Source organism: Pituophis catenifer, unplaced genomic scaffold (assembly GCF_029215685.1).
Source record: "Pituophis catenifer annectens isolate HBS135680 unplaced genomic scaffold, rPitCat1.0.hap2 SCAF_1, whole genome shotgun sequence".
NCBI classification, from domain to species: domain Eukaryota; kingdom Metazoa; phylum Chordata; class Lepidosauria; order Squamata; family Colubridae; genus Pituophis; species Pituophis catenifer.
The window spans coordinates 278,324,081-278,348,338 of record NW_027256881.1 but is presented as its reverse complement, the minus strand read 5'-3'; the positions used below and the strand labels follow the sequence as shown (position 1 = coordinate 278,348,338).

Sequence of the window (24,258 nt, the reverse complement as noted above, 5' to 3'; positions counted from 1 at the left end):
ATAATTACAACCAACCAACCAAGAGAGTCACTCTTCCAAGAGAGTCACTAAAATAAATTGCTCTGAATTCAAGGGGAATTGTCCCCTCATCCCTCCTAGTCCAGTATGTGTGTACTACATTGATCTGTGAGTCCAACTTTCTTTTTTTAAAAAAAAACAGATATCTAACCTGGTTTTAGGGGTGTTGTGGGGGCGGGATTTAAGGAGGTTTTAGACTGTGTTGTTTCTCTGTGTCATATAATATATGTGGGTATATGTATAATTTTGTATTTATTTTATTTATTTATTTTGTCATGTTTATGTAGCATTTATTGGAGGTGATGATCCTTTGAGAGCCGTATGCAATGAAAATCCATTTTAATGTTTGACGATTAGTATACATTCAAAGTGACCATAAAGTTATTCTAAGTTCTAAGTCTAAGTAGGAAGGGGAGCGAAAGCCTGAAAGCCTGGTGGCGCAGCAGACTAAAGCAGTTATTAACAATGCTGTTATTAACATCAGCTGCCTGCAATTACTGCAAGTTCAAATCTCACCAGGCTCAAGGTTGACTCAACCTTCCATCCTTTCTAAGGTAGGTAAAATGAGGACCCAGATTGTGGGGGCAATAAACTGACTTTGTATAAAATATACAAAAGTATGAAGGCTATTGCTTAACGCATTGTAAGCCGCCCTGAGTCTCCGGAGAAGGGCGGCATATAAATCAAATCAAAATAAAATAAAATAAAATCGCCGGGTAGATTTTCAACCGAGAAACAGGTTAGCTCGGCTACTCCTCACCTTTAAATGATTTGATTCAAAAAGAAAGAAAGAAAGAAAGAAAGAAAGAAAGAAAGAAAGAAAGAAAGAAAGAAAGAAAGAAAGAAAGAAAGAAAGAAAGAAAGAAACCACCCAGGTAGAAATGTCTTTTGGAGAGGTGTGGTGGTGGTGGTGGGGGCAATATTCCGGAACGACCTGTGAAAGCCAGAGGGAGGTCAGGAAGGAATGCAGAAGCCCGGAGGTCGCCAAACAGCTTCGGTCACGTTCGCTCGCGTCTTCCGAGGGGCTCGGAGGCACGCCCCCGGCGAGCTCAACGCCGATTGGCGCGTAAGTGGGCCGAGGGCCAAGGGGCGGGGCTAAAAGGCGCAGGGGCTCGACAAATCTGCTGGTTATAAAGCTTCCCTCTCAGGCGGGCGCCGACGCCGGCGCGGTTAACAAAAGCGGGTTCTCGCGCGCAAGCTCTCCTTCCCAGATCTTTTTCGCCGCGATGGCTGTCCGTAGCAGTTTCTCTCGGCTCCTTCAGCAAGCGGGCTCCCCTCTGCGGGTCCCTCGGAAGCTCTCCCATTCGGTGGCCATCATTGGCGCCCCCTTCTCCCGGGGCCAGGTAGGTGGGCGTCGCGGGCGGGGGATAGTCCGGAGCACCGATTTGTCCGTCCGGGAATGCGAGAGGGAGACTGCAGAGGTGTGGGGGTGGGGGGTGGGGGGGGGAGAGAGAGGGAGAGGCGTCCTTTGGCCCTTTCCCCAGCCAGCCTAACAAAAAGAAGGGGAGCTGGATGCCGCGTGCTGGGCTGAGGGAAAAAGGATGCTCGGAAGATGAATGATCTATTTATCGTTCGCGTCCGATCCTGTCGATCCGCGACGATGCGCCCTCAAGCTGCTACAAGGCTGCTGCAGGCGGTCGTGTGGCGAAGCGGTGGGTGTCGGAAGCCAGGCAGGAAAGGTTGAGGTGGAGCTTTCTAGAGAATTCAGCTGGTTGGCGGGGAAGAGAGGCGGCGGCGGCGGCGGCGGCAGAGGATGCTCCCTGGGAACTGGAAATTTCCAAGCGGCCGTGCGGGGTCATTGATGTCACTTCCCACGGGTGTAGCTTGGAATCACGGCGCGGATCCTTTTTTTTTTTTTTTTTTGTCTTGCAGAAAAAAAGAGGAGTGGATCACGGTCCTGAAGCGGTGCGGAATGCAGGACTGGTCGGAAAGCTCTCCAGCATGGGTAAATGGGAAGGGCGGGATGGGAGCCTCCCTACCTGGGAAAGGATCTGAGTTCTCTGTTTCTGGTTCCTGCCTAACTCTCCCCCACCCAGTCGTTCATATATGATTCACCATGAGTCTACCGTCTGAAACATTAAGGTTATTGCTCAACCTGGGGCCTTCCAGATAGTTGCAAGTGGCCATTGTTCTAATGTTGCCCAGCCACCATCCAGTTTAAGGAAAGGAGAAACGTTTTTGAATGATTATAGTATATTACACTCAATCTGCAGCCCACTCTCTTATTTATTTATTTATCTATCTATCTATCTATCTATCTATCTATCTATCTATCTATCTATCATCTATCTATCTATCTATCTATCTATCTATCTTATCGTGTTTATATGCCGCCCTTCTCCCGTAGGACTCGGGGCGGCTCACAAGATAAAACAACACGACAATAAAATGATATTAAAATAATCCAATTTAAAATCCCCAAGTAATTAAAACTCCCGGCAGATCAGGGAATTTGCTGAAAAAGCCATGTCTTCAGGTCGCCACGGAAAGTGCGGAGGTCGGGGGCCATCTGGAGCCCAGTGGGTAACTCATTCCAGAGGGTCGGTGCGACCACAGAGAATGCTCTCATCCTGGGTGCCACCAGCCGACCTAGTCTGGCTGATGGCACCCAGAGGAGGGGAATACTATGTGAGTGCACTGGGTGGTGGGAGGCCAGTAGGAGGTGGTCCCGCAAGTACCCCGGGCCCATGCTGAGGTTATGCTTATGAATTCCCTGGCTCATTGAGGTGGAGGTAGGAAATCATGGAAAGCCGTAGTCCAACACATTTGAGAGACATCATTGTGGAGATTAATTTATGAGATCCTAATCATTTTCAAGGCATAGACAAGAAGATCATCAAGCAAAAGTGAATAGTTTGAAACAGATTTCAATAAGTGATTGCATAATTTGAATTAGACTTCAATAATTCCAAAACATACTGTGTTATTCAGTCTTCTTAAAACCCCATCAAACTAAGTCTTCCTAATCTCAGAGTTAAATATGAACTTAGTACTTGCCTCTTTTTGAAACCATCGGATTACCACAAAGATAACTAACTTAACTAACACAGTAGAAGTTTTTTTTAAAATCCAACTTATCTTGAATTAAAGCATGAGTCACATATTTGCACAAGCTGATATGTACTCAATCATCCAGAGCTTAGTTTTGTGGCAGTCAGTAAAAATGATTAGTAGTTACAACATTCCAGAGATTTCTGAAGGAAAACTGAAATTCACAGTTTAATGATACTTCAGTGTAAAAAGTGAATATCATTTTGTGAAGATGACTACAATATATGTCCATTATTAACTAAGAAGTTTAATCAAACATTTCAACTCCTAATTTCTTTTATTAGAGGGGTTGTTAAGTGCCAGAGGATAAAAAATTGTTAGTAGTGAAATAGGAAACCCTTCAAAAGTAGGAAAGATGAGTAAACTTTATCTGATGTTAAAATTGTAAAAATGACTTTTACTGTAAAGTTTGACGAAACCTTGACGTTGAAAACTGAGTCATAACTATTGAGTAAAAAAAATAAGGAAGTAATCTAAGAAGTATTTGTAGGAAAAACATATAAACTATATGGAAGGGAGAAATACATAATATTTAGTTGGAAAATGAAACAAAACTTTTTAGTAAGCTAAGCTAAGGACTATATTATCAGTCTTAATGCTACTTGCCATTTGCAACATTCCCTGCTTATAGTGTCCTGATAATTTTGGACACATTTTGACTACAAGTTCATATACAAACCTTCATGTCTAAGGAAAAATGATGAAAAGGAATAATTAAGTGTTCTTACAATCTTGAAAAGTAGTAAGGCTGAAGATTTAAACAAAATAACTGAGAAAATTTAAAGATGTGGTTTTCTTGTGGAGGTGCTGTGTGATTTGTCTATGTGAGAAAGCTACTGCTATGACTGATAGTGGAAAAAATCCTATTATTGTTCCTCTGTAAAAAGGAAAAGTTACCAAGAGTGAATGCAAAAACTACAGAATTTTCTTTTTAAGAGTCCCTGGGAAGGTGTTTGAACCTTGAAAGTCTCTAAGAGATGACAGTGTGAGAAATACAATGTAATCCCAGCATTTGCTTTATAGCAAACCATTAAGAAACGAATGGATGTGAAAAATAAAATTTATTGTGCTTTGTAGATTTAAGGAAAACATAATAAAGCAAACAAACTTGAATATACCATATTTTTCGGAGTATAAGACGCACCTTAGTTTTTGGGGAGGAAAATAAGAAAAAAGCTGTTTGGTGGATGGATCGGCCTCCCGGAATACCCCCAAACAGCTGTTTCCAGAGGTGAATTTTAGCAACAGGTTCGTTGGTTGTGAGCTCTGTGCCTTGTTTTATTTTCTGCCTCTGAAACTTCTGAAACACTGTTTCAGAAAAAAACTTTTTTTCTGCCTCTGAAAACCTCCGAAACAGAGCTTCAGAAAGAAAGGCTTTTTTTCCTGAAGATTCTTTCAGAGGCTTTTATTCTGAAGGACTATTTGTACTCTGTTCAGTCTCCTTTCTTTGGTATTGGTATGTAGATTAACCTCTTCTGATCTGTTGGTTATTGTGTCATTCTCCAGATTTGTTAACATAGTTTGGTTAGAACCTTTATTGATTCTTCTTTTGTTGCTTGCCATATTATTTTAGATAAAAGCCTTTCAGAGGCTTCTTTCAGTCTCTGAAATCTCCATTTGCGAGGCTGGGTGGGGCTATATTCGGAGTATAAGACACACCCAGATTTTCACCCTCTTTTTTGAAAGTATTTTTATACTTTGAAAAATATGATACAATATAAATTTGAAACTGGCTGCTGAATGCTGTATGTACATCTATTCATAGAAATAAAATGCATGAAGATGAAAGAAATGCTTAGTGAGTGAGTTGGCACTGGACAAAGAAAAAGGGTTTGGAATGACTTCATTGGTAGAAGTGTTTATGGATAAACAGATAGAATGCTTGTAGTGAATGTATAGGTATGTCACTTGAGAATTTGAATGTGGAGTATGTGCAGATTATTTTGGTTGAGAATATCAAAATGATTTTCAGCAAATGTTAAAGATGCTATATGATGCAACAAGGAAACTGAATCTGAGAATCAATACTTTGTATCAAAGTAGTTGGGCTTGACAGGAAATATAGAGCAATACACAAATTGTAAAAAAATGTGTAACTTGATAGTATATTTAATACAGATGGGAGAATAAAAAAAGTAATGATGGTACAAATGCTGGTAGGAAAGTAGAAGGTAACACATGTTCAGTGGTGAAAAAATAATGTTTGTTGAAAGAAGGGAAAACTGCGTAGAAGAATGTACTTTTGGCCACTTCATTATACAAGCATTGGTATGCCAGAAGAAACATTACCTTAGAAATAGGATACTTCAGGTGCATTGGTGGAACAAGAAAAAAATTGTTGAGAAGCAATGGGTGTTGAATAAATGTAGAGTGAATACAATGAGTGACTAGTATGAAAGATATGGTGTATTGATAGGGAAGAAATGAATAGAGGTTGACTTGCTCTTGAACTATGTGAAAGAATAGTGGTTGAGAGGAAGAGAAGGCTAAAGAAATAATGGTTTGATGGAACTGATAAGATCACAAAGAGAGAGCTAACAAACCTAAAGAAGAGGCAACACATGCAGTGGAAGTGAGAATGGTAGGCAAGAGTATAAAGATATGCAGAGATGTAGACCATGCACACTTCATACTGGATCATTAAATTGCCCCTATATGTAACACTATAATTAGCATCTGTATAGCAACCTTCCCCAAGTGCATGTATTGGATCAAGATTTCCTCAGCAGCTGGATCTTTAGGAAGTCTAGAAATTGGTTCAACACATCTGAAGGGCACCACAATGTAGAAGATTGTTACTTTAAATAAATAGCCTGAAATCATGCACACCTTGCCACAGTATCTGTGATGACAAGGTAGCCATCAATCTGATGTCTCCATGGAAAACTTTTTCCTGTCTCAACTGACTTTAATTCCTTAATAATCCTTACTCCCCCTCCCCAATAGTTAAAGCAGTGCAAAACAATCTCTCTGATATGTTTATTCGTGTTAATGCCTCTGAACTCCACATAAGTGTTCTTAGAAAATAAAATAGAGAGTGTTTGCAGCTCAGTGTTTTAAGTGATGGTTGTGTCCACCTACCTATAAAAAGAGAAAAAGTAAGTTGAAGTTTGTTAATTTAAAACATTTGTATAGCCACCCCTCTTAAAACAACACTGGGTGGCTTACAACCAGCAAGTATTAGTAAGCATATTAAGAGAAGTAGATGGGGGTAATGCATCAAATGAAGTGCCATGATTGGCAATACCTATCAGAGCGACCATTTTGTGAGGGTGCTCTCATATTTTCACAATTTCAAGCACTTTCTTTGCCCAAAAAAGTTTCTACTTCTGTGCCGTAAGGTTCACTTACATTACCAGGACTCTTTGGGAATTATTCATAAGAAAACAATAACAATTCTAAATTACATCATATTCTGTCACCAAACGAAGTTAATCTATACAACTCTGCTTTCTTCTCCCATTCTGCTCGTTCCTAGGTTGTCAGGTATATGATTTTGGAGACTTAAGTTTCACCCCAGTGCCCAATGATGAACTGTACAATAACCTGGTCAAGTACCCACGCTCTGTAGGATTAGCTAGCCAACTTCTGGCTGACGCTGTGAATGGAGCTGTGACAGCTGGGCATAGCTGCATAACCATTGGAGGTGATCATAGGTGAGTTAGGAAAAGTGAAACTACCATATGACTTTTATATAAAGACGATCGACGTACATGTTTTATATTTAGACCCATTAAATGCTTGCTTGAAAGTAACTTGAACAGTATAAAAAGAGGTGTTGAGTCCTAGTTTGGTGAAAGCAGTTACTGAAATTCCACAAATGATGGCCCTGGCAACACAAGATCTGAGAATGATTTGGGGAACTAGATTATGTTGTATCCATTTAAAGTTATACTGTAGGACCTACAGTAATGGTAGGTAGGTAATGGATATACTATTATTGTACTAAACAAAAAGTAGCCAGTCCTGAATTTAAAAAAAAACAACCAACCTCTTTTGCAATTAGACAGGAACACACATCTGCTTCCATTACCATATTCTCAGTGAGTCTAGAATAACCTTTCTATTTCAATCTAATCCTACATTATTTGAGGAAGCCTATATTACCAGAATGCCTCTAAACTCCAGCTGCTGGAGAGCAGTGGAAGATGGCTGTGGTTATCATGCATAGCCTGAGGATCTGGTTGACACTTAGAAAAAACAGATTTTCCATCTGATACATATTGTGGGCACTTTGGGCTATTGACTGTAAGGCATGTACATAGCAGTTTACCATCAATGAGGACCCAAATTGTTGAGGGCAATATGCTGACATTGTAAACCGCTTAGAGCGGGCTGTAAAGCACGGTGAAGCGGTATGTAAGTCTAAGTGCTATTGCTATCTACCTCGGCTATCTAAATGGTGCTGATTAAACTGATGTAGAGAATATGATAGCGTAAAGTTATATACTGATTTCACATTTATCCCTTTAACCTTTCAATAGCAAGGCATTGTGGACAGGATCATATGCATGATAAGCGTTGATATGAATTTAAACGCAGTTGTCGTATACATTTGACTTTCAAAATGATTCTGTTAGCCCACATTTATCAGATATCCTAATTCCACTTTCCCCAATTTAGACAAGGCTGATATAAATCTGAACTGTTTTCCCTTACAGTTTAGCACTTGGCTCCATCAGTGGACACGCAAGGCAGTACCCACATCTCTGTGTGATCTGGGTTGACGCCCATGCTGATATTAATACTCCACTCACAAGCCAATCAAGAAATCTCCATGGACAGCCGGTTTCATTTCTTTTAAGAGAACTTCAGGATAAGGTAAGTTGGGATTGCACAGCGATGTAACAAGGAATAGCACTTACTGAGCTATCAGTACTTTTTTTAAGTTGGAAGTAAATTTTAGAGATCAGAGAGGTGACATCATATGTCTCCTAGTTACTAGTTTGTAGGGACATATATCCTGAACATCCAAGAGTGGTGTTCTTTGGGATATATTATTGTTCGCATAATTCATAAAGATGCAAGCACCTCTGCATTGAGTTAGTCAACATAATTTGAGATTGGGTGGCTATTGGTTTACTATATGGCAATTCTATCGTATAATCCTTTCAGAATAACACACATGTGTTTACATAATCCTCATTTAGTGACTGTCTAATTTAGCAACCATTTGCAGTTATAATGATGGCAATTTTGCAACCATTCCTCACATTTATGACCATTGCAGGACTGTATATGTAAAGCAACGGTAAGCTGAAGTAAGAAAGATCATAAGCATGGTCATGTTTTTACTTAGTGACCACTTCGCTTAACAGACACAATTGCAGTTGTAAATGAGGATTACCTGTATTTTCTACCTGCTAGGAATAGTCTTGTAATTTGATGAACTGAAGCTGAAAGTGAATAGCTGTACCTGATGGTATTTCTGCAATTTTCCTTCCAAAGGAATGATCATCCATGGATGTGCTTTCTATTCAGTAGAACTCTACCTTGCAAGCCCCTCCCCCCACACCCCTGGTAATTTAAAAAGCACTTGTTTGATCATATCCACTTGAAAAGTACCGTCGACTCAAGATATGGGAAGACTTTGTTAGCTAGATTTACTTCCTGCTTTCAGCAGCTCAACATGGTTTTCATTTTTACCCAAACTGGGCAAGTTAAAATAACACCGTAGCTAAATACTCTTTTATTACATCTAACTCTTGGAAAGTGGTACAATCAGCTAAATCTGAATTGCTCCTAGGGCAGGGCTAAAAGTATGGTAACTTGGGCTTATCTTTTTTTTAAATTCTCATTAACCCTAGTCAGCTGATTCAAGAAATTTATCCAACAGCACACTCAGAAATCTGAATAAGCATTATAAAAGGGCACAGCAGGATCTGATGTTTTCATCAAGACAATGAAATTTCCAATTGTTTCGTATAGGAGTGCAATGACACATGTAGAAAAGAGGCATGCTTTGCAGTGCAACACTGCTTTCCACACCCACATTCCTTTTTTCACCTCCCTGAGGAGCCCTCTGGCCATCAATGAAGTTCATAATACAGGTAGTCCTTGACCTACAAGTTCATTTAGTTTGAAGTTACAACGGCACTGGAAAAAGTGACTTACAATCATTTTTCACACGTATGACCATTGCAGCATCCCTATGGTCACAAGATCAAAATTCAGATGCTTGGCAATTCAGACGGTTGCAGTGTCTCAGGGTCATGTGATCACCTTTTGTGACTTTCTGACAAGCAAAGCCAATGAGGAAACCATTGTTTACTTATTTACTTAATAACTGCAGTAATTCACTTAATAACTCTGTCAAGAAAGGTCATAAAATAGGGCAAAATCCACTTAACTGTTTCGCTTAGCAACAGAAATTTGGGGCTCGATTGTAGTCGTAAGTCGAGGACTACCTGTATGTATTTCAATATTAGAATGTCTTCAAAAGCTTGTGTTTTGGATTACAGCAAATTTTATGGAAGAAACTGAACAAGATCAAGTGCTTTTATTGGGAATGTTGATATCCGTTTGGCCTGGGCTGGAGGAAAAAATACTAGTATCTTTAATCTATTACAAGTTATTTTTGTGGAAAAGAAAACGTTACATGACTGCAGCAATATCAACTAAAACAAGATTTCTATAACAGGATATTGGAGGGGTGGGGGGAGTCTATACTACCCTGTTCCCCTGAAAATAAGACATCCCCTGATAATAAGCCCAATTGGGCTTTTGAGCGCATGCGCTAAAATAAGCCTCCCCTGAAAATAAGCCCCCCCGAAAATATTTAAACGCATGCGCAGCCAGTCCCCGCCATTTCTTCTGGTTTCCTCCACGTGCCCCAAAATAATAATATTTCCCCAAAAATAAGGCCAAGCACTTATTTCGGGGTTCAAAAAAATATAAGACAAAGTCTTATTTTCGGGGAAACACAGTAAAATCATGTTGAGTTGACAAGATCATGGCACTCAAATAATATTTCCTAGACCAGTCTTTTTAGGATCATGTTTTTGTTATTTTGAAGGTACCAGTGCTTCCTGGATTTTCCTGGCTGAAGCCCTGTCTTTCACGATCAGATATTGTATATATTGGTCTGAGAGATGTTGATCCTGCTGAACAGTAAGTACATGATAGCTAGTTTAAATGAATGCTATTATTCCTTTCCTCCCAATTATTGCTATATTCTAGAGTGACTGCAAGGGTATTTAACTTTAATCTATTTTCTCAAAACAGTTATATTCTGAAGAATTATGGCATTCAGTATTTTTCAATGAGACATATTGATGATCTTGGAATCCAGAAAGTGATGGAAAAAACGTTTGACCATCTTTTGGGAAGGTAACATGTTTTGAAGAATATTTGTTAGGCAATTAAATAAGCCAGAAACCTGATCATTAGCAACCATTAGCCATAACCTACCGATTACTAGGATAAGAGACCTATTGCAGCTGAACTGTATTTAGTAAACAAAAGTATTCTCTTTTGTCAGAGGGCCAAGACCAATCCATCTGAGCTTTGACATTGATGCCTTTGACCCATCACTGGCTCCAGCAACGGGGACAACTGTCTTAGGTGGATTAACATATCGTGAAGGCATGTACATTTCTGAGGAAATACACAACACAGGTAAAAACCACTTAAGAATCTTTTTTAAAAATGTGGATTAAGGTAACAAGAATCACAAAAATTGTAATTATATGCTTGCAGGATATCTATACTACAAAAATATTCAGAAATGTTTAAATCAAAATGTTAACAAAATAGAAGCTTGGATTCTTTTATTTTCTCTCTTTCAAGATTCATGAGGCACCCTGGACTGAAGACGACAATAGCAGTGTTTTTCAAGCTTTCAGATGGCACCTAATTTAGTTTTCCTAGTTGATTAAAAAAAAAAAAATACAGGCTATGCTGCCAAATTTTAGCATAAGATATATGGAAACGTAATTTAGAGAAGTCAATGTTCCCAGTTCATCCCCCAGTTGTTATCATTACTCCGTTTTGTTATCTGTGTATTTATATTACACTTTTCCAACCTCCTCCTTGACTCAGTTTAAAATTATCAGGGAGTTTTGAAGGCATAGATCATATTTTAAATATTTAACCATTCATCTGCTCTTGGCAACAACAAAATATAGAAAAATGAAATAAAACTATTGGAAATTACTATTGCTCTGGATAAAAGTAGGATTGAAATATGATGCAACACGTAATGAGACAGATCTGTTATTTGGCTGTTGTTGTTTTTTTTTGTTTTGTTTTTTTTTGAAAATACTGCAAATTTCTGTCTCTTGCTACAAAATAACTCACTGCCTTCACTTTCTCAGGCCTGCTTTCAGCTATGGACCTTGTAGAAGTAAATCCATTCCTTGGAGCTTCACAGGAAGAAGTGAACGCAACAGCTGGTTTGGCAGTAGATGTGATCGCTACAAGCTTTGGGCAGACGAGAGAAGGAGCACACATTGTTTTTGAGAACCTACCAACACCTAGTTCGCCGGATGAATCAGAAAATGAAGAGCAAGTCCGGCTTTAGGATCTCCTAAGTGGCAGCAGATGCCACACAAAGGGCATTATGTATAGTTATGCTGATCTACTAAACAAGTGGACAGAACAAAAATCAAGTGTACTACATTCTGAAGTCTTCACTCAGCTTTGGAGATTTTTTTTTTCAGTTGGGAAGTCGAACTGTGCCACAAATTAATCAATATCTTCAGTATAAATGACTATCATATTATATTGCAGATGTAGTTCAAGGTTTGTTTTTTCTCCAGCCACATCTCCTCCCAGTAGCACTGCACCATTCTCAGAAGGACATGTCAAGACTGACAACAAGCCAGCAGCACTATATTTTAAACGTAGTAAAATACAATCCATCTTTTCAATCTGTAGTCAAACAGCTATTGCCAAGGAATGTCCATATAGTGGATCGAAGACAGCAAAGAAGAAAAGCTGCATCTCTTCAAGGCTTAGTGAAGAACTTGTAGTAGACGAGACCTCCCAGGATGATTACCTCCAGGATGATGATGACAGAGAGTAACAATTTATTTGTCATAAGTCTAGAAAGAAAGAGACACAAACTTTGTTGGTTTTTTTAAACTGCAAGTCATTACCATTTATGGAGTTACGGTGACCATAGAAACCATTCAATTTCATTTTAGATAAAGCAAACCCTTTGCATGTTTACTCAAAAGCAGATCCCTTTATGTACTGCGAATTTTAAGGAAAATCCTAGATAAATAGGTAAAGGGTTACAGCCATTGTGGAGAAAATTAATGATGGAGAAGTAGAGTATTAACCATTTCTGTTTAAAACATCATGGTTCCTGAGATTCTTTATAAAACATCAAAATAGTCTTGCTAGAAGTTATAGACCCTCACTGTAGGGTATGAGAAAGTATAAAAGAATAGAGGCAGAAATATACTTCACTTCTAATTGAAGAGATAAAGCTGAAATAATTCCAGGTTTTGGCAAATGGGAGAGCACGAAGAGCAGAAAACCTGATGATAATTAATGGCGTGAATATTGTTTTTAGTAGTTCCCTTTTGTATAGCAAGTTCTTTCAATAAATAATAAACCTTATTGCCCCTGGGTTTTTTTCTGCTAGCATGCTAAAAACTGCTGCTGTGGTGGTGCATGTGGATATGAAGGGTCCTTTGGGGTCCGACTGCTCAGACTTCTTTCTATGGAGCCTTAGTTTCAGAAAGCGGCCAATATTTGTAACCATGCCTATTGGAGTGCTTTAAAGAACAATCCAGCCTTATGTGTCCTGACAAGATGTAGAAATTAAGACATTACACAGCATTTTATATAGTACAGGTAATCCCCGACTTATGACCACAATTGAGCCCCAAATTTCTGTTGCTAAGTGAGACGCTTGTTAAGTGAGTTTTGCCCCGTTTTATGACCTGTCTTGCCAGAGTTGTTAAGTGAATCACTCGTGTTATTAACATGGTTGTTAAGTGAATCTGATTTCCCCACTGACTTTGCTTGTCAGGTTACAAAAGGTGATCACGTAATCCCAGGACAATGCAACCTTCATAAATTTATTATTTATTTATTTATTTATTATATTTCTATACCGCCTTTCTCCCGTAGGACTCAAGGCGGTGTACAGTCAAGAAAAATATAGACACACAAACATCATAAAATTGCTAATTAAAATTATTACTTAGTTTGGTTAATCAAATAAAACCCAGAATTAGATAACATTTAAAAAATCATTCACATGTTCGTATGTTTAGCCCCGCCTGTTGGAACATCAGGGTCTTGAGGGCACGGCGGAAAGCACGGAGATCAGGGATATTCCGTATCTCCGGGGGCAGTTCATTCCAAAGGGTTGGAGCCCCCACAGAGAAGGCCCTCCCCCTGGGAGTCGCCAGTCGACATAATTTGACTGACGGAACCCTGAGTAGTCCCTCCCTGTGAGAACGAACTGGTCGGTGGGAGGCTATTGGTGGCAAAAGACGGTCTCGTAGGTACCCATATAAATATGGGTCAGTTGCAAAATACCTGAATTTTGATCATGTGAACGGGGGTGGTGGTGGTGCTGTAATGGTCCAAAGTATGGAAAACAGTCATAAGTCACTTTTTTCAATACTGTTCTAACTTCAAAGGTTCACTAAATGAATGTAAGCTAAGGACTACCTGTATTTATATAGCTTATTTTCTGTTGATTCTTCCATTCTGACAGGTGAGAGGCATCTTAAATTTAGGGCATATCCTATTTTTTTTTTATCTTATTCTTGTTCCAAGGGGAGGTTGGGAGGGAAATCAACCTACAGTATCCACTTAAAGAATATTATAGCTAGAGAAACATTTGAGTTCATGGTAGGATTTTTATCTATCATGTTCCTTTAGTTGTCTGGCAATCACTTTCTATATAGTATGGGGCAGGCCACAGTGCTGCATACGAAAGGAGGAACTGGCAAAAAAAGTGTCCCTTCTCTCTCTCTAGCAAAAACTAAATTACAAGATCTGGACTGCAAAAACCCAGGTGACTCCTAGATGGAAGAAAAGAGGTACATTTTTGCTGCTTTCTACTGATTGCCCAGTGGTTTGCACCCAGATGGGGTAGCCCCAGCAAAGCTCGGTTTGGATTTGTTCAGCATCCAACTCACAAATACTCCCACAAATGTTGGACTTTACATTTAATGCACAAATGCCTAAAGGTGCACCAGTCATACAAATTATATATGGCCCTAACTTGATTGCTCACTCCCACTACAAATTGCTGAACTTGACCCCTGAACTGCCATCTTTCCCACATTTACCGTATTTTTCAGAGTATAAGATGCACTTTCTCCCCCCACAAAAGGGGGTGAAAATTTGGGTGCATCTTATACACCAAATGTAGCCCTGCCCACCCACTGGCTCCCACCCTTTGGCCTCTGCCTCCCAGCAATTTACCTCCTTGCAGCAAGCAGCCTGTTTCAGCTTCAGCACAGCCTGATTAGCATAAGCAGTTGATTGTCGGTTGGATCAGCCTCCCGACCCTCAGCTGTTTCAGGCTGCCTATTGCTGTGCACGCCTCTGCTGCTTGCTGCAAGGAGGCAAACTGCTGGGAGGCAGGTTTTTTTTCCCCCTTATGCTAATCAGGCTGTGCTGAAGCTGAAACGGGCTGCTTGCTGCAACAAGGCAAATTGCTGGGAGACAGAGGCAGAGGCAGATTTTTTTTTCTTGTTTTCCTCCCCAAAAAAGGTAGGTGCATCTTATACTCCGGAGCGTCTTATACTCCGAAAAATACAATATATGAAAATAAAAGCCATTCTTCGATAGGGACATCGAAGGTAGGATGAGCCTATACCGAAGGAATAAGCTTCACAAAAATCCCAAACATACAAAACATTCTGATTCAAGATTCAGAGCACATTTTAAAGCATCATTTCACCAACCTTCTTGACATGGAACGTAGGATCTTCCGACTTCTGCTTAAATTTTCATTTGTGTTTACTAACTGTAAAGAAGAAAAAAACCCACTATGAACTCCCACCTGCTTGGCAAGGGATTACGGTGCTGCTTTTGACAGTTGGAAAGCATCATATGTGAAGCACAATGTTGAAATTAGGAGATCAAGCCAAACTTAGAGGAGGATATTTGGCCTCTGCTTTAAATAATATAACGATTGGAACATATCCAGTCAGCTCAACTCCTGTCCATAACATTCTGTAATAATAATTAGTTAGTTTACTTTATTGATTAGTCCTTGAGCCATATGAAAGTGCAGAATTCCAGACACAAATTATTACTAAAATCTGATAGACAATTTAAAATGGAATTGGATAAAATACAATTTAAAATGAAATTGGAATAAAATATGATTTAAAATGAAATTGGAATAAAATGCAGTTTAAAATGATAGCTTTGATTAGCCTATAGGCCATATCAAAGCACAAGATGCAAACATATATCACCAATAAAATCTTATACAAACAATTTAAAATAAGAGTAGGGTAAAATACAATAGGATAGGATAAGATACAACATAATTTAAAATATAAATATATGAAATATATATGAAATATATGAAATGACAAAATTATATTTCGATGTCACCCTTACAATCTACCCCAATCAGTCCCACGTATGCAGATTTCAACCAAACCATTTTGTTTAAGTACTGTGCTGTGTTAAATGTTATTTTCAGGTTCTGGCCGCACATAAAGTAAGTTGTTTTGATACGAGGATCCCAATGGGTCATTTGTTTGGTATATGGACCAAGGTACCTGTCTCTCACCCCCTTATACAAGCAACAGTCAAATAGGACGTTAACCAGGTCTTCTACCTCTCCGCTCCGCAAATGCAGAGACACACATTGTAGGTTATAGAATGGAATCTCCCATATCTGACCATTGTGTCAAGCTGCTCGAATCTCACTCACGTAAATATCTCCCTAAGATGTTTTGGCAGTTGCACCAGTAGTTATATGCTCTAATTTTGTGCATGAATTGTATGAATCCCAGTTCAGCTCTAACTGCTGCAGCAGATGTTCTTGGATCTACACCCAAAATACGTCTCAAATGCTGGGACTTTGTTCTGGGACTGTGGTTGAATATAGACCCCAAACCTCTGCTCCATACAAGAGCATAGGGGTAACCTTAGCTTTGTATACTTTAATTAATAGGGCTAGGGACCCTGGGTAACTATGGTTCTTTAGTTTAAGCAGTAAATTCAAATAGGTGTTTGCTCTGAGTGTACTCCATTGATGATCGCAAGCCCAAGATCCAGTCTTGGAAAAGGTTACGCCTAAATATACAAAGGTGTTAAGCTGTTCAATTGGTTCACCGTCTAATTGCCACCTATGTCTCTGATGCTGATTTCCAAACACCATTATTTTTGATTTAGATTTAAATCAAATCAATATTTTTGATTTAGATTAGAGAGTTATCCTGGCAATAAGAGCTGAATCTTTTTAATAGCCTACGTATTCCTACTAGTGAATATGATAATAAAATCATATCATCAGCATAAAGCAAGCTGTTACAGTAAGTATTTAGGATCATCAGCAGGTGTACCATGGGATCCTTCATTAATCCTGGCAAGTCATTGATATATAAACTGAATAATAATGGGGCCAGGATACACCCTTGCCTTACTCCTTTATTTGTGTGAATCCTGTTAATCAGAGACCCATTAACCCCATACCGCACCTTCAAACAGGTACTTGTGTAAAGGGCTTTAATCAAAGCCAGCAGTCTAGGTTCTATTTTAAGAGATGTCAGTTTACTCCATAGTACTTCTCTTGTTTACCATATCAAATGCTGCTGTAAGGTCTATAAAAACAGGAAACAGGGGTCTCCTCTTATAGGCATATTTGGCAATTAGATGGCTCAAGACAAAGCAGTTATCAATAGTGGATCAGCTTTGTCTAAAACCTGCTTGTTCTTCTGTGAGGATATTGTTTTCCTCTACCCAGATTTCAATTCTATTCAAAAGGAACCTAGCATATATTTTTGCTGCAATGCAAAACCTATGTATTTCTGTATTTTTTCTTTTATACTAATAGACTGAATTATGTTTCTGATAACAAGGCCAAATAATACACTATCCAAAGTAAAATCTTGGTCTTTTCCTGAGGGAGAAAAATATTGATAGTGAATCGCAAAGATATCAGGTAAACAAGCAGCAGCATTTTGGGGCTGGTTAAGATTCCATCTTCTGTGTTGGAGAAGAGACCATGAATAAGTTTCATTACTGGACATTGATTATGTATTTATCTATCTAGTTTCTGAGATTTCAGCAGTATATTAAAAGAGAACTGTTATCTTTAAAATAAATTAAAACATGTATCTAAGGAAAATCAATCTCAAGAAAATAGTATTTGATTCTTTAGAAAAACTTTAGAAAATCTTTAGAAACAAAAAAAAGTATTCTTTTTAAAATATATTATTACATTAAATAGCTGTATAAGCTAAAGATTGCTATTTCATTGCAGTTTCCCCCTTAGCATTATCTCCATCATGAAAGAGCAAAGTCCCACAGAAAAGTGATATGGGAAGAGAGAATTGCTGGGAAAGTGGAAATATTTTTTTTTTTGAAAGGTCAGAGAAACTGACAGAGAAATCTGTTGACAGAAGAAAAACAGACTGTTCTATTCCAGTGGCATTTTGAAAACTTACTCTGCCTTTGGTGCGTTCCAGCTGCTCACGTTGCCCACCCAGTTCTTCAATGATGTCACTACCAATTTGATCAGTTTCTGCGGCAATTTGGTGTGTCCGATCCAAGCTCTGAGTGGCTCGGTTCAAGCTTTCCGTTCCCTGAAGCAGTAACACCCTCTGAGACTGCATCTGAGTCTAAGAGACAATTAAGACCTATTTAAAAAGGCAGAAGGGATATTTTACCTTTCAGTATCTTCTTCCCTGAGAGTGGAGATTTAAGTCATACTAGCAATGTAAAAGGAGAATAAGAGAAGTTTCCTATTGAGGAGAGAAACAGCCTATTCTTTTGAGAAAATGTTGGCAAAGACACCGAGATGACCCCATCTCCCTGTCCAAACTATCTCTGATGACACCTAGGTTTTTAGTTTGATTCTGCAATCAAAAAATGTTCCTTATAGTACAGCAGAAACTATACATACAGGTTATTCCTCCCCTCCCCCCATTGATTCAAGCAAATGCTATCAACATTTGTATTTACAATTTCCCCCTCTTTCAATATAGATCATTCAGCTATTTTCTTAGGGCAGTGCCCCCAGGGATGAAGTCTACTTACCTTCCTTACTGGTTCAGAAGTCTGCACTCTATGTATGATTTTGGACCCTCTGCGAATGCACAAAGTCTTCTGCACATGCGCAGAGGGTCAAAAACAGGTTACTTCCTAGTTAAAACCAGGAAGTAACGACATCCGGGTGGTGGGCAGAGCTTCGTGCTGCTGCCGCTACCAGTTCACTGAACCATGCGCCGCTGCCGCTACTGGTTCGCCCGAACTGGTAGCATTTCACCCGAGTGCCCCCCAACCTTTTGGGCACCAAGGACTGGTTCCATGCAGAGATTTTTCTGCGGACCAAAGGGAGTGTGGTTTTGTGTGCTGCCTGCATCCCATGGATGGGGCTTCGCTTGTTTATGTGGCCCAGTTTGGCATGCCACAGAACGGTGCCTGTCTACAGACCTGGGTTGGGGACCCATGTCTTAGGGGACAAAGGACTACACTGATGCAGACAGATATTAATAGTGTGCTGGACCTAAACACTATACAGTTTCAATGACATCATACCTAGCAATTTGAATAGTGAAGAATTATATAAACTGCTTGCAGTAAAATTCAAATGGCACAGAGCGTATTAAAAATGAAATTATTGTCAGTATGTTACATATTTGACTTAGTAATCTTCAAGATGTGTGGCTAGATCGTTAGACATGACAAAACCTAGTGTGCTCTGCTTACTACTCACTTCCCTTGAAAGGAAAAAAGAAAACGTTTATGTAATTATTTCAGTGGATGCTGTAATTTTTGAAAAAATACCTAAATTAAAGTTTTTTAAAGAACCAAGACTGCTTGGTATAATAATTAAGGTACTGGATCAGAAACAGGGAAAATGCTGGTCCTCCAGTTTGTGCCTTTGGAACAGTCACTTTCTCTCCACTCAGTACACTTTAAGGTAAAGGTAAAGTTTCCTCCACACATGCATGCTAGTCATTTTCGGCTCTAGGGGTGGTGCTCATCTCCATTTCTAAGCTGAAGAACCAGCGCTGTCCGAAGATGTCTCCGTGCTCATGTGGCCAGCATGACTAAACATCGAAGGCGCATGGAGCACTGTTACCTTCTCACCAAAGTGGTCCCTAGTTTTCTACTTGCATTTTTTACATGCTTTCAAACTGCTAGATTGGCAGAAGCTGGGACAAGTAACGGGAGCTGGCTCCTTTATGCTAGGGATTTGAACTGCTGAACTGCCGACCTTCTGGTCGACAAGCTCAGCATCTTAGCCACTGAGCCATCGCGTTCCTCCACTGAGCCACCACATCCCTCAGTGCACCTTACAGGTTTGTTATTATGGGGAAAATAAAAGGAAGGAGCATCAAACTCCTTCTTTTGACACAAATCAAATCAATCAATCAATCAATCAGAAATTAAAATACATCCCAGTTTGGCTCAATGATAATCAGCATACGAAAGATGCAACTAGACCAGGGGTGTCAAACTCAAGGCCTGGGATCCAGCCCGCGGGGTGCTTAGATCTGGCCTGTGGATCCGGCCTGGAAACAGCGAAGGACCATCCTACAATGCCACTGCCAGCAAAAACTGAGCTCGGGAGGGCTGTGTGCAGCCCGGCCAAGCTCTGTTTTCGCTGGCAGAGGGTTGCAGGAGGCCGTTGCAGCCGAAAATGGAGCTCGGGAGCCTATTTTCTCTGGCAGAGTGCCGGGGCCACCACAGGCACCGACATGAGTGACGTCGAGCTGATGGACATGATGCCCACCCCGGCCACACCCACCCCAGTCCACCAAGATCAAATACAAGCCTTATGTGGCCCTCAATGAAATCGAGTTTGACACCCCTGATCTAGACAATCACTAGCAGCACTGAAGAGAGAAATAGCTTAATAAGCATTGCAATGTTTATATTATTTATAGTCTGCTACTTTTTATGTATTACAAGACTTAAGTAACTATCATAAATACATGCCAGTTGCCAAGAGTCTGAATTTTGATCATGTAGCCATAAGGATGCTGCTATGGTCCTAAGTGTGAAAAATGAATGTGAGCCACTTTTTCAGTGCCACTGTAACTTCAAATGGTCACTAAACAAATGGTTTTAAGTCGAGGACTACCTGCATTATCAATGAGCTCTCATTTGGAAATGAGAACTTGGTTCTGTTTTCTCTTAATTTGCTAAATTCTCCAATGAATGCTCAAAAAGACCTTTACTTTTTGCAGAATTTGGAGAGCAGCGAAAATCCCTGAAATCCAGGAATAGCAATAGGACTTAGACTTATATACCGCTTCGCAGTGTTTTACAGACCTCTCTAAGTGGTTTACAGAGTCAGCATATTGTCCCTAACAATCGGGGTCCTCATTTTATTGAGGGATTTTTACTACTGCATTTACTATTCAACTAAGCCCTCACTCCCTCTATTCTCTTTTCTTGTTATCTCCTCATTTTTTCAAGAAGAATCTAAGCTTGCTTACAATCCACTGAGCCATTAAGGGCAGATAAACTTTTGTGTTTTAATACTTTTGTATTTTCTAATTGTTCCCTAAGTCAATTTGTCTCTTCTCTATAGCTCTTCTTAAGTCTTCACCATGAGCTCAGGCATCAGAATATAAATAAGATAAACACTGCAATGCTTATCAAGTATTTCTCTATTCAGTGCTGCTAATGATCATCTAGATCTTTCCTATGCACCCCTTCCTGAATAAGAACCTGAAGCATGTTGACATCAGAACAACCTTTAAAATAATTGTATACTTATTACTTACTCTCTGCTCATTTTCCGTAGAGAAGATACCAAACTTTGAATTCCCACGTGCACTCGGAGCTACTCCCAAATCCGTACTTTTCATTTTCCTATGAAATGTGCTAAGGTCTCCTTTGTAAGTTCTAATTTTAATCATCATTTGATTACGGAAGGACACTGGGGCATATTTCAGTTCTTCTTCCATTTCCCTTAACTAAAACAAGTTTTAAAAGTAAACATGTATCAAAATCCTTGTTACATTTGTATTTGAAACATGAAATCAAGACTGAAAATGATTAATTTACCAGAAAGATTACATCACAGACCTAAATAAAAAAAAACTACTCAGTTTTGTTACCACTCTGATAACAAAAACAAAGACCAGACTCAAAAGAATGATATTTCACATTGCTCCATAGCAATCTTCATTGTAAACAATACAATCGTATTGTGTAATGCAATTATCTTTGTAGTGTTTTAAAGATAAATCATTATCTTTAAGCCTAATTCAGAAAACATATCTAGCATGAGTTTAAAACATATTTTTAACAGAAAGCAGATTAATTTGTTCAAATGGGTATTGCAAGCTTTGGCTTGTCTGGACAAATCATTAAATGGTAAAAAGAAAAAAAGAAAAAGAAATGTTTTTAAAATAAATTATTTCAATCTAGTGTTTTTCAGTCTCGGCAACCCAAGTTGAAGTCCCCATGCTAGTTGGGAAATTTTGGGAGTTGAAGTCCATACACCTTGGCAACACCAAATTGCCAAGGCTGAGAAACACTGACTTCAATCAATATTAAGCACTTTATTAAGGTCCACCGTGTTTAAATCACTCTGGATTAGTTTCATATACACTAGGGTTCTAAAGCTTTTTTAAAAATTGTTAATATTCTTACCGTTTCATTTGCCTCTTTTAGTTTTTCATCAAACTCTCGCATTAACTTTTTTTTCTCTTCTACAAGATAAATTGTCACCAAAGGACAAAATATTAGTACAAAAATAATTCATACATGAAGTATATTATTTATACCTTTGTTGTGCTTGCTCAAGGTTTTATATTAATATTTGAGGAGTTTTCCATCTCTGAAAGGTGGCAACTGTGCTGTCACTTTCAATAATTAGAGGTAGATTGTCATATGTATATCTGGAGTTGCTCACTTTTTACTGGATCAATGATGGAACAGACTACCTGAGGTGCAGGATTTTCCTTCACTAGAGGTGTTTAAGCTGAGAGTGGATGGACATGTATCTAGGATACTCAGCTTGTAGATTTATGTATTGCACAAGGGTGGATTTCAAGTCTTACATTGTGTGAATTTACAAGAATACAGGTAGTCCTCGACTTAGGACCACAATTGAGCTCAGAATTTTGTTGCTAAGTGAGAAATTTAAGTGAGTTTTGTCCCAGTTTATGACTTTTCTTGCCATGTTTGCTAAGTGAATCACTGCAGTTGTTAAATTAGTAACACAGCTGTTAAGTGAATCTGGCTTCCCCACTGACTTTGTCAGAAGGTCGCAAAAGATGATCACATGACCCCGGGACACTGCAACCGGCATAAATAATATGAACTGGTAGTCAAGATATCAGAATTTTGATCACGTGACCATGGGGATGGTGCAACGGTCGTCAGTGTGAAAAACGGCCGTAAGTCACTTTTTTTAGTGCCGTTGTAACTTTGAACGGTCACTAAACAAACTATTGTAAGTCGAGGCCTACCTGCATCTCTTGTTTAACTCTACATTGTCTATTTTGTCTTCATTAAGCATTGACAACCAGCTCTCCTCCTCTCTCTCTTTCTCACACACACAATTTCAAGAGATGTACAGATTGTAATCCAACACTGCACAATGCAATTTGTTCCAGGTAAACAAGTCAGCAAGTAAACAAGTCAGAAAGCAGCTGCGGGGGAGATGGGGTGTCGAAGAAGAGGAAAGAAGCCAAGACCTGAATACGAGAGTTTTTCTTTTAACTGGAATAAACTCTCTATATAGTGCAAAATGCAAAGCTCTTTCATCCTTCCTGAGGGAAAGGGACAGCCAACTCCCTACGGGCACCTTGGCGGAGGACAACTCGCCACGGCCAACCCACCGCGAGACAACTCAACATGAGACAATTTAACAACTATGTAATTATTTAAAATAAATAAAACAGTATTTTAATTTTTGCCCTTCACATTTCATTCTGTCCCTCCTCTTTGCTTCCCTTTAATGCTTCCCTTTAATGCTTCCCTTTAATGATTCTGTTCCACCATTTCTTTGATATTAGTGTAACTCTTGTCCTGTGGCGAGTTGTCATAGACCAGGAGGTCGCTGCCGGAGTGTGAGGAGGAGGAGCTCGAGGGTTACCGGGTGCCGGTAAAACGGAAACAAATCGGTGGCACCCTCCAGATACCAAAGCGGGAGGCTGAGTAGTCGGGGAGAGGTCTATGACAGGGGTGGGCAAATATGGCCCCTTTATGACCTGTGGACTTCAACTCCCAGAATTCCTGAGCCAGCTTGGCTGTCTCAGGAATTCTGGGAGTTGAAGTCCACAGGTTGTTAAAGGGCCACAGTTGCCCACCCCTGTCATAGACCCCTCCCCGACTACTCAGCCTCCCGCTTTGGTATCTGGAGGGTGCCACCGATTTGTTTCCGTTTTACCGGCACCCGGTAACCCTCGAGCTCCTCCTCCTCACACTCCGGCAGCGACCTCCTCCCTTGCTTGGGAACATCCACGGCATGGCACGCAAAGGCCCGAAGGCAAACCCGGGAAGAGGCTCCCCCCCCGCCGCCCCCCTCCCCCCCCGCAGGACTGGAGCGCCGCTTTCTCACGTACCAACCGCCAGGTTCCCGCGCAGCCTCTCCGGGGCGCTTTGCAACTCCCCATGGAGGCCGCGAAAAATCTCGTGCAGCCGCTCCAGATGCTCCGAGGAGCCGATGCCGCGGTCCGCCATCCCGCGAAAGTCTTTTTTTTTTTTTCCCTCCCGGTCCGACGCCGCACTGGGCTAACTACCGGCTGGAAACCATCCTCCACCGACACTTCCGGGATAAGGGGGCGGAGCTTAGGCCGCATCCTCGTCCTTTTATCCCTTGCAGAGCGCCCCGCCAGGGTGACTAAAGCAGTGCCTGGAAATAGCGCCGTCAATCGCAACAGCGCCGCCATCGTTGCGGCGGAGAAACAGTCACCTCTCTCAGACGGTGGGAGGGGGAGAAAATATTTGGGTTTGTTATTCCCACAAGGGTAGCAGCTGAATAGGAGAACGGATGCAAACCACTTCCATATTAGTGTCAGAACGAACCTAACTGTAAGGAGACAAAGTTAGGCTGCGACAAAG

At 40.0% G+C, this 24,258-nt stretch overlaps 2 protein-coding genes across 2 annotated transcripts; one reads left to right on the top strand and one right to left on the bottom strand.

Annotated features, from left to right (window-relative positions):
• The first annotated feature begins 1,192 nt into the window (after window positions 1-1,192).
• On the top strand, window positions 1,193-11,590 carry ARG2 (arginase 2). Its single transcript, XM_070937904.1, has 8 exons — window positions 1,193-1,361; window positions 1,891-1,963; window positions 6,548-6,725; window positions 7,731-7,890; window positions 10,085-10,179; window positions 10,294-10,398; window positions 10,550-10,686; window positions 11,385-11,590. The coding sequence occupies exons 1-8, from the start codon at window positions 1,245-1,247 to the stop codon at window positions 11,588-11,590; spliced, it is 1,071 nt and encodes a 356-aa protein (XP_070794005.1). The 5' UTR covers window positions 1,193-1,244.
• Window positions 10,692-23,962, bottom strand: VTI1B (vesicle transport through interaction with t-SNAREs 1B). The gene is made up of 6 exons (XM_070937916.1): window positions 23,760-23,962; window positions 21,841-21,899; window positions 20,967-21,158; window positions 17,673-17,846; window positions 14,949-15,010; window positions 10,692-12,113 (listed from the first exon to the last, which is right to left on the bottom strand). Exons 1-6 carry the CDS (start codon window positions 23,875-23,877, stop codon window positions 12,017-12,019), a joined length of 702 nt encoding a protein of 233 aa, XP_070794017.1. The 5' UTR covers window positions 23,878-23,962; the 3' UTR covers window positions 10,692-12,016.
• Window positions 23,963-24,258: the final 296 nt, after the last annotated feature.

Coding starts and splice junctions, on each gene's coding strand:
- ARG2 (XM_070937904.1), top strand. CDS start 1,245: ATGGCTGTCCGTAGCAGTTTCTCTCGGCTCCTTCAGCAAGCGGGCTCC. Junction 1,362..1,890: donor CCCCCTTCTCCCGGGGCCAG/GTAGGTGGGCGT, acceptor TTTGTCTTGCAG/AAAAAAAGAGGAGTGGATCA. Junction 10,687..11,384: donor TGAGGAAATACACAACACAG/GTAAAAACCACT, acceptor TCACTTTCTCAG/GCCTGCTTTCAGCTATGGAC.
- VTI1B (XM_070937916.1), bottom strand. CDS start 23,877: ATGGCGGACCGCGGCATCGGCTCCTCGGAGCATCTGGAGCGGCTGCAC. Junction 17,847..20,966: donor CTACGGAAAATGAGCAGAGA/GTAAGTAATAAG, acceptor ATTGTCTCTTAG/ACTCAGATGCAGTCTCAGAG. Junction 12,114..14,948: donor CTACGTTCCATGTCAAGAAG/GTTGGTGAAATG, acceptor CTTTCTTTCTAG/ACTTATGACAAATAAATTGT.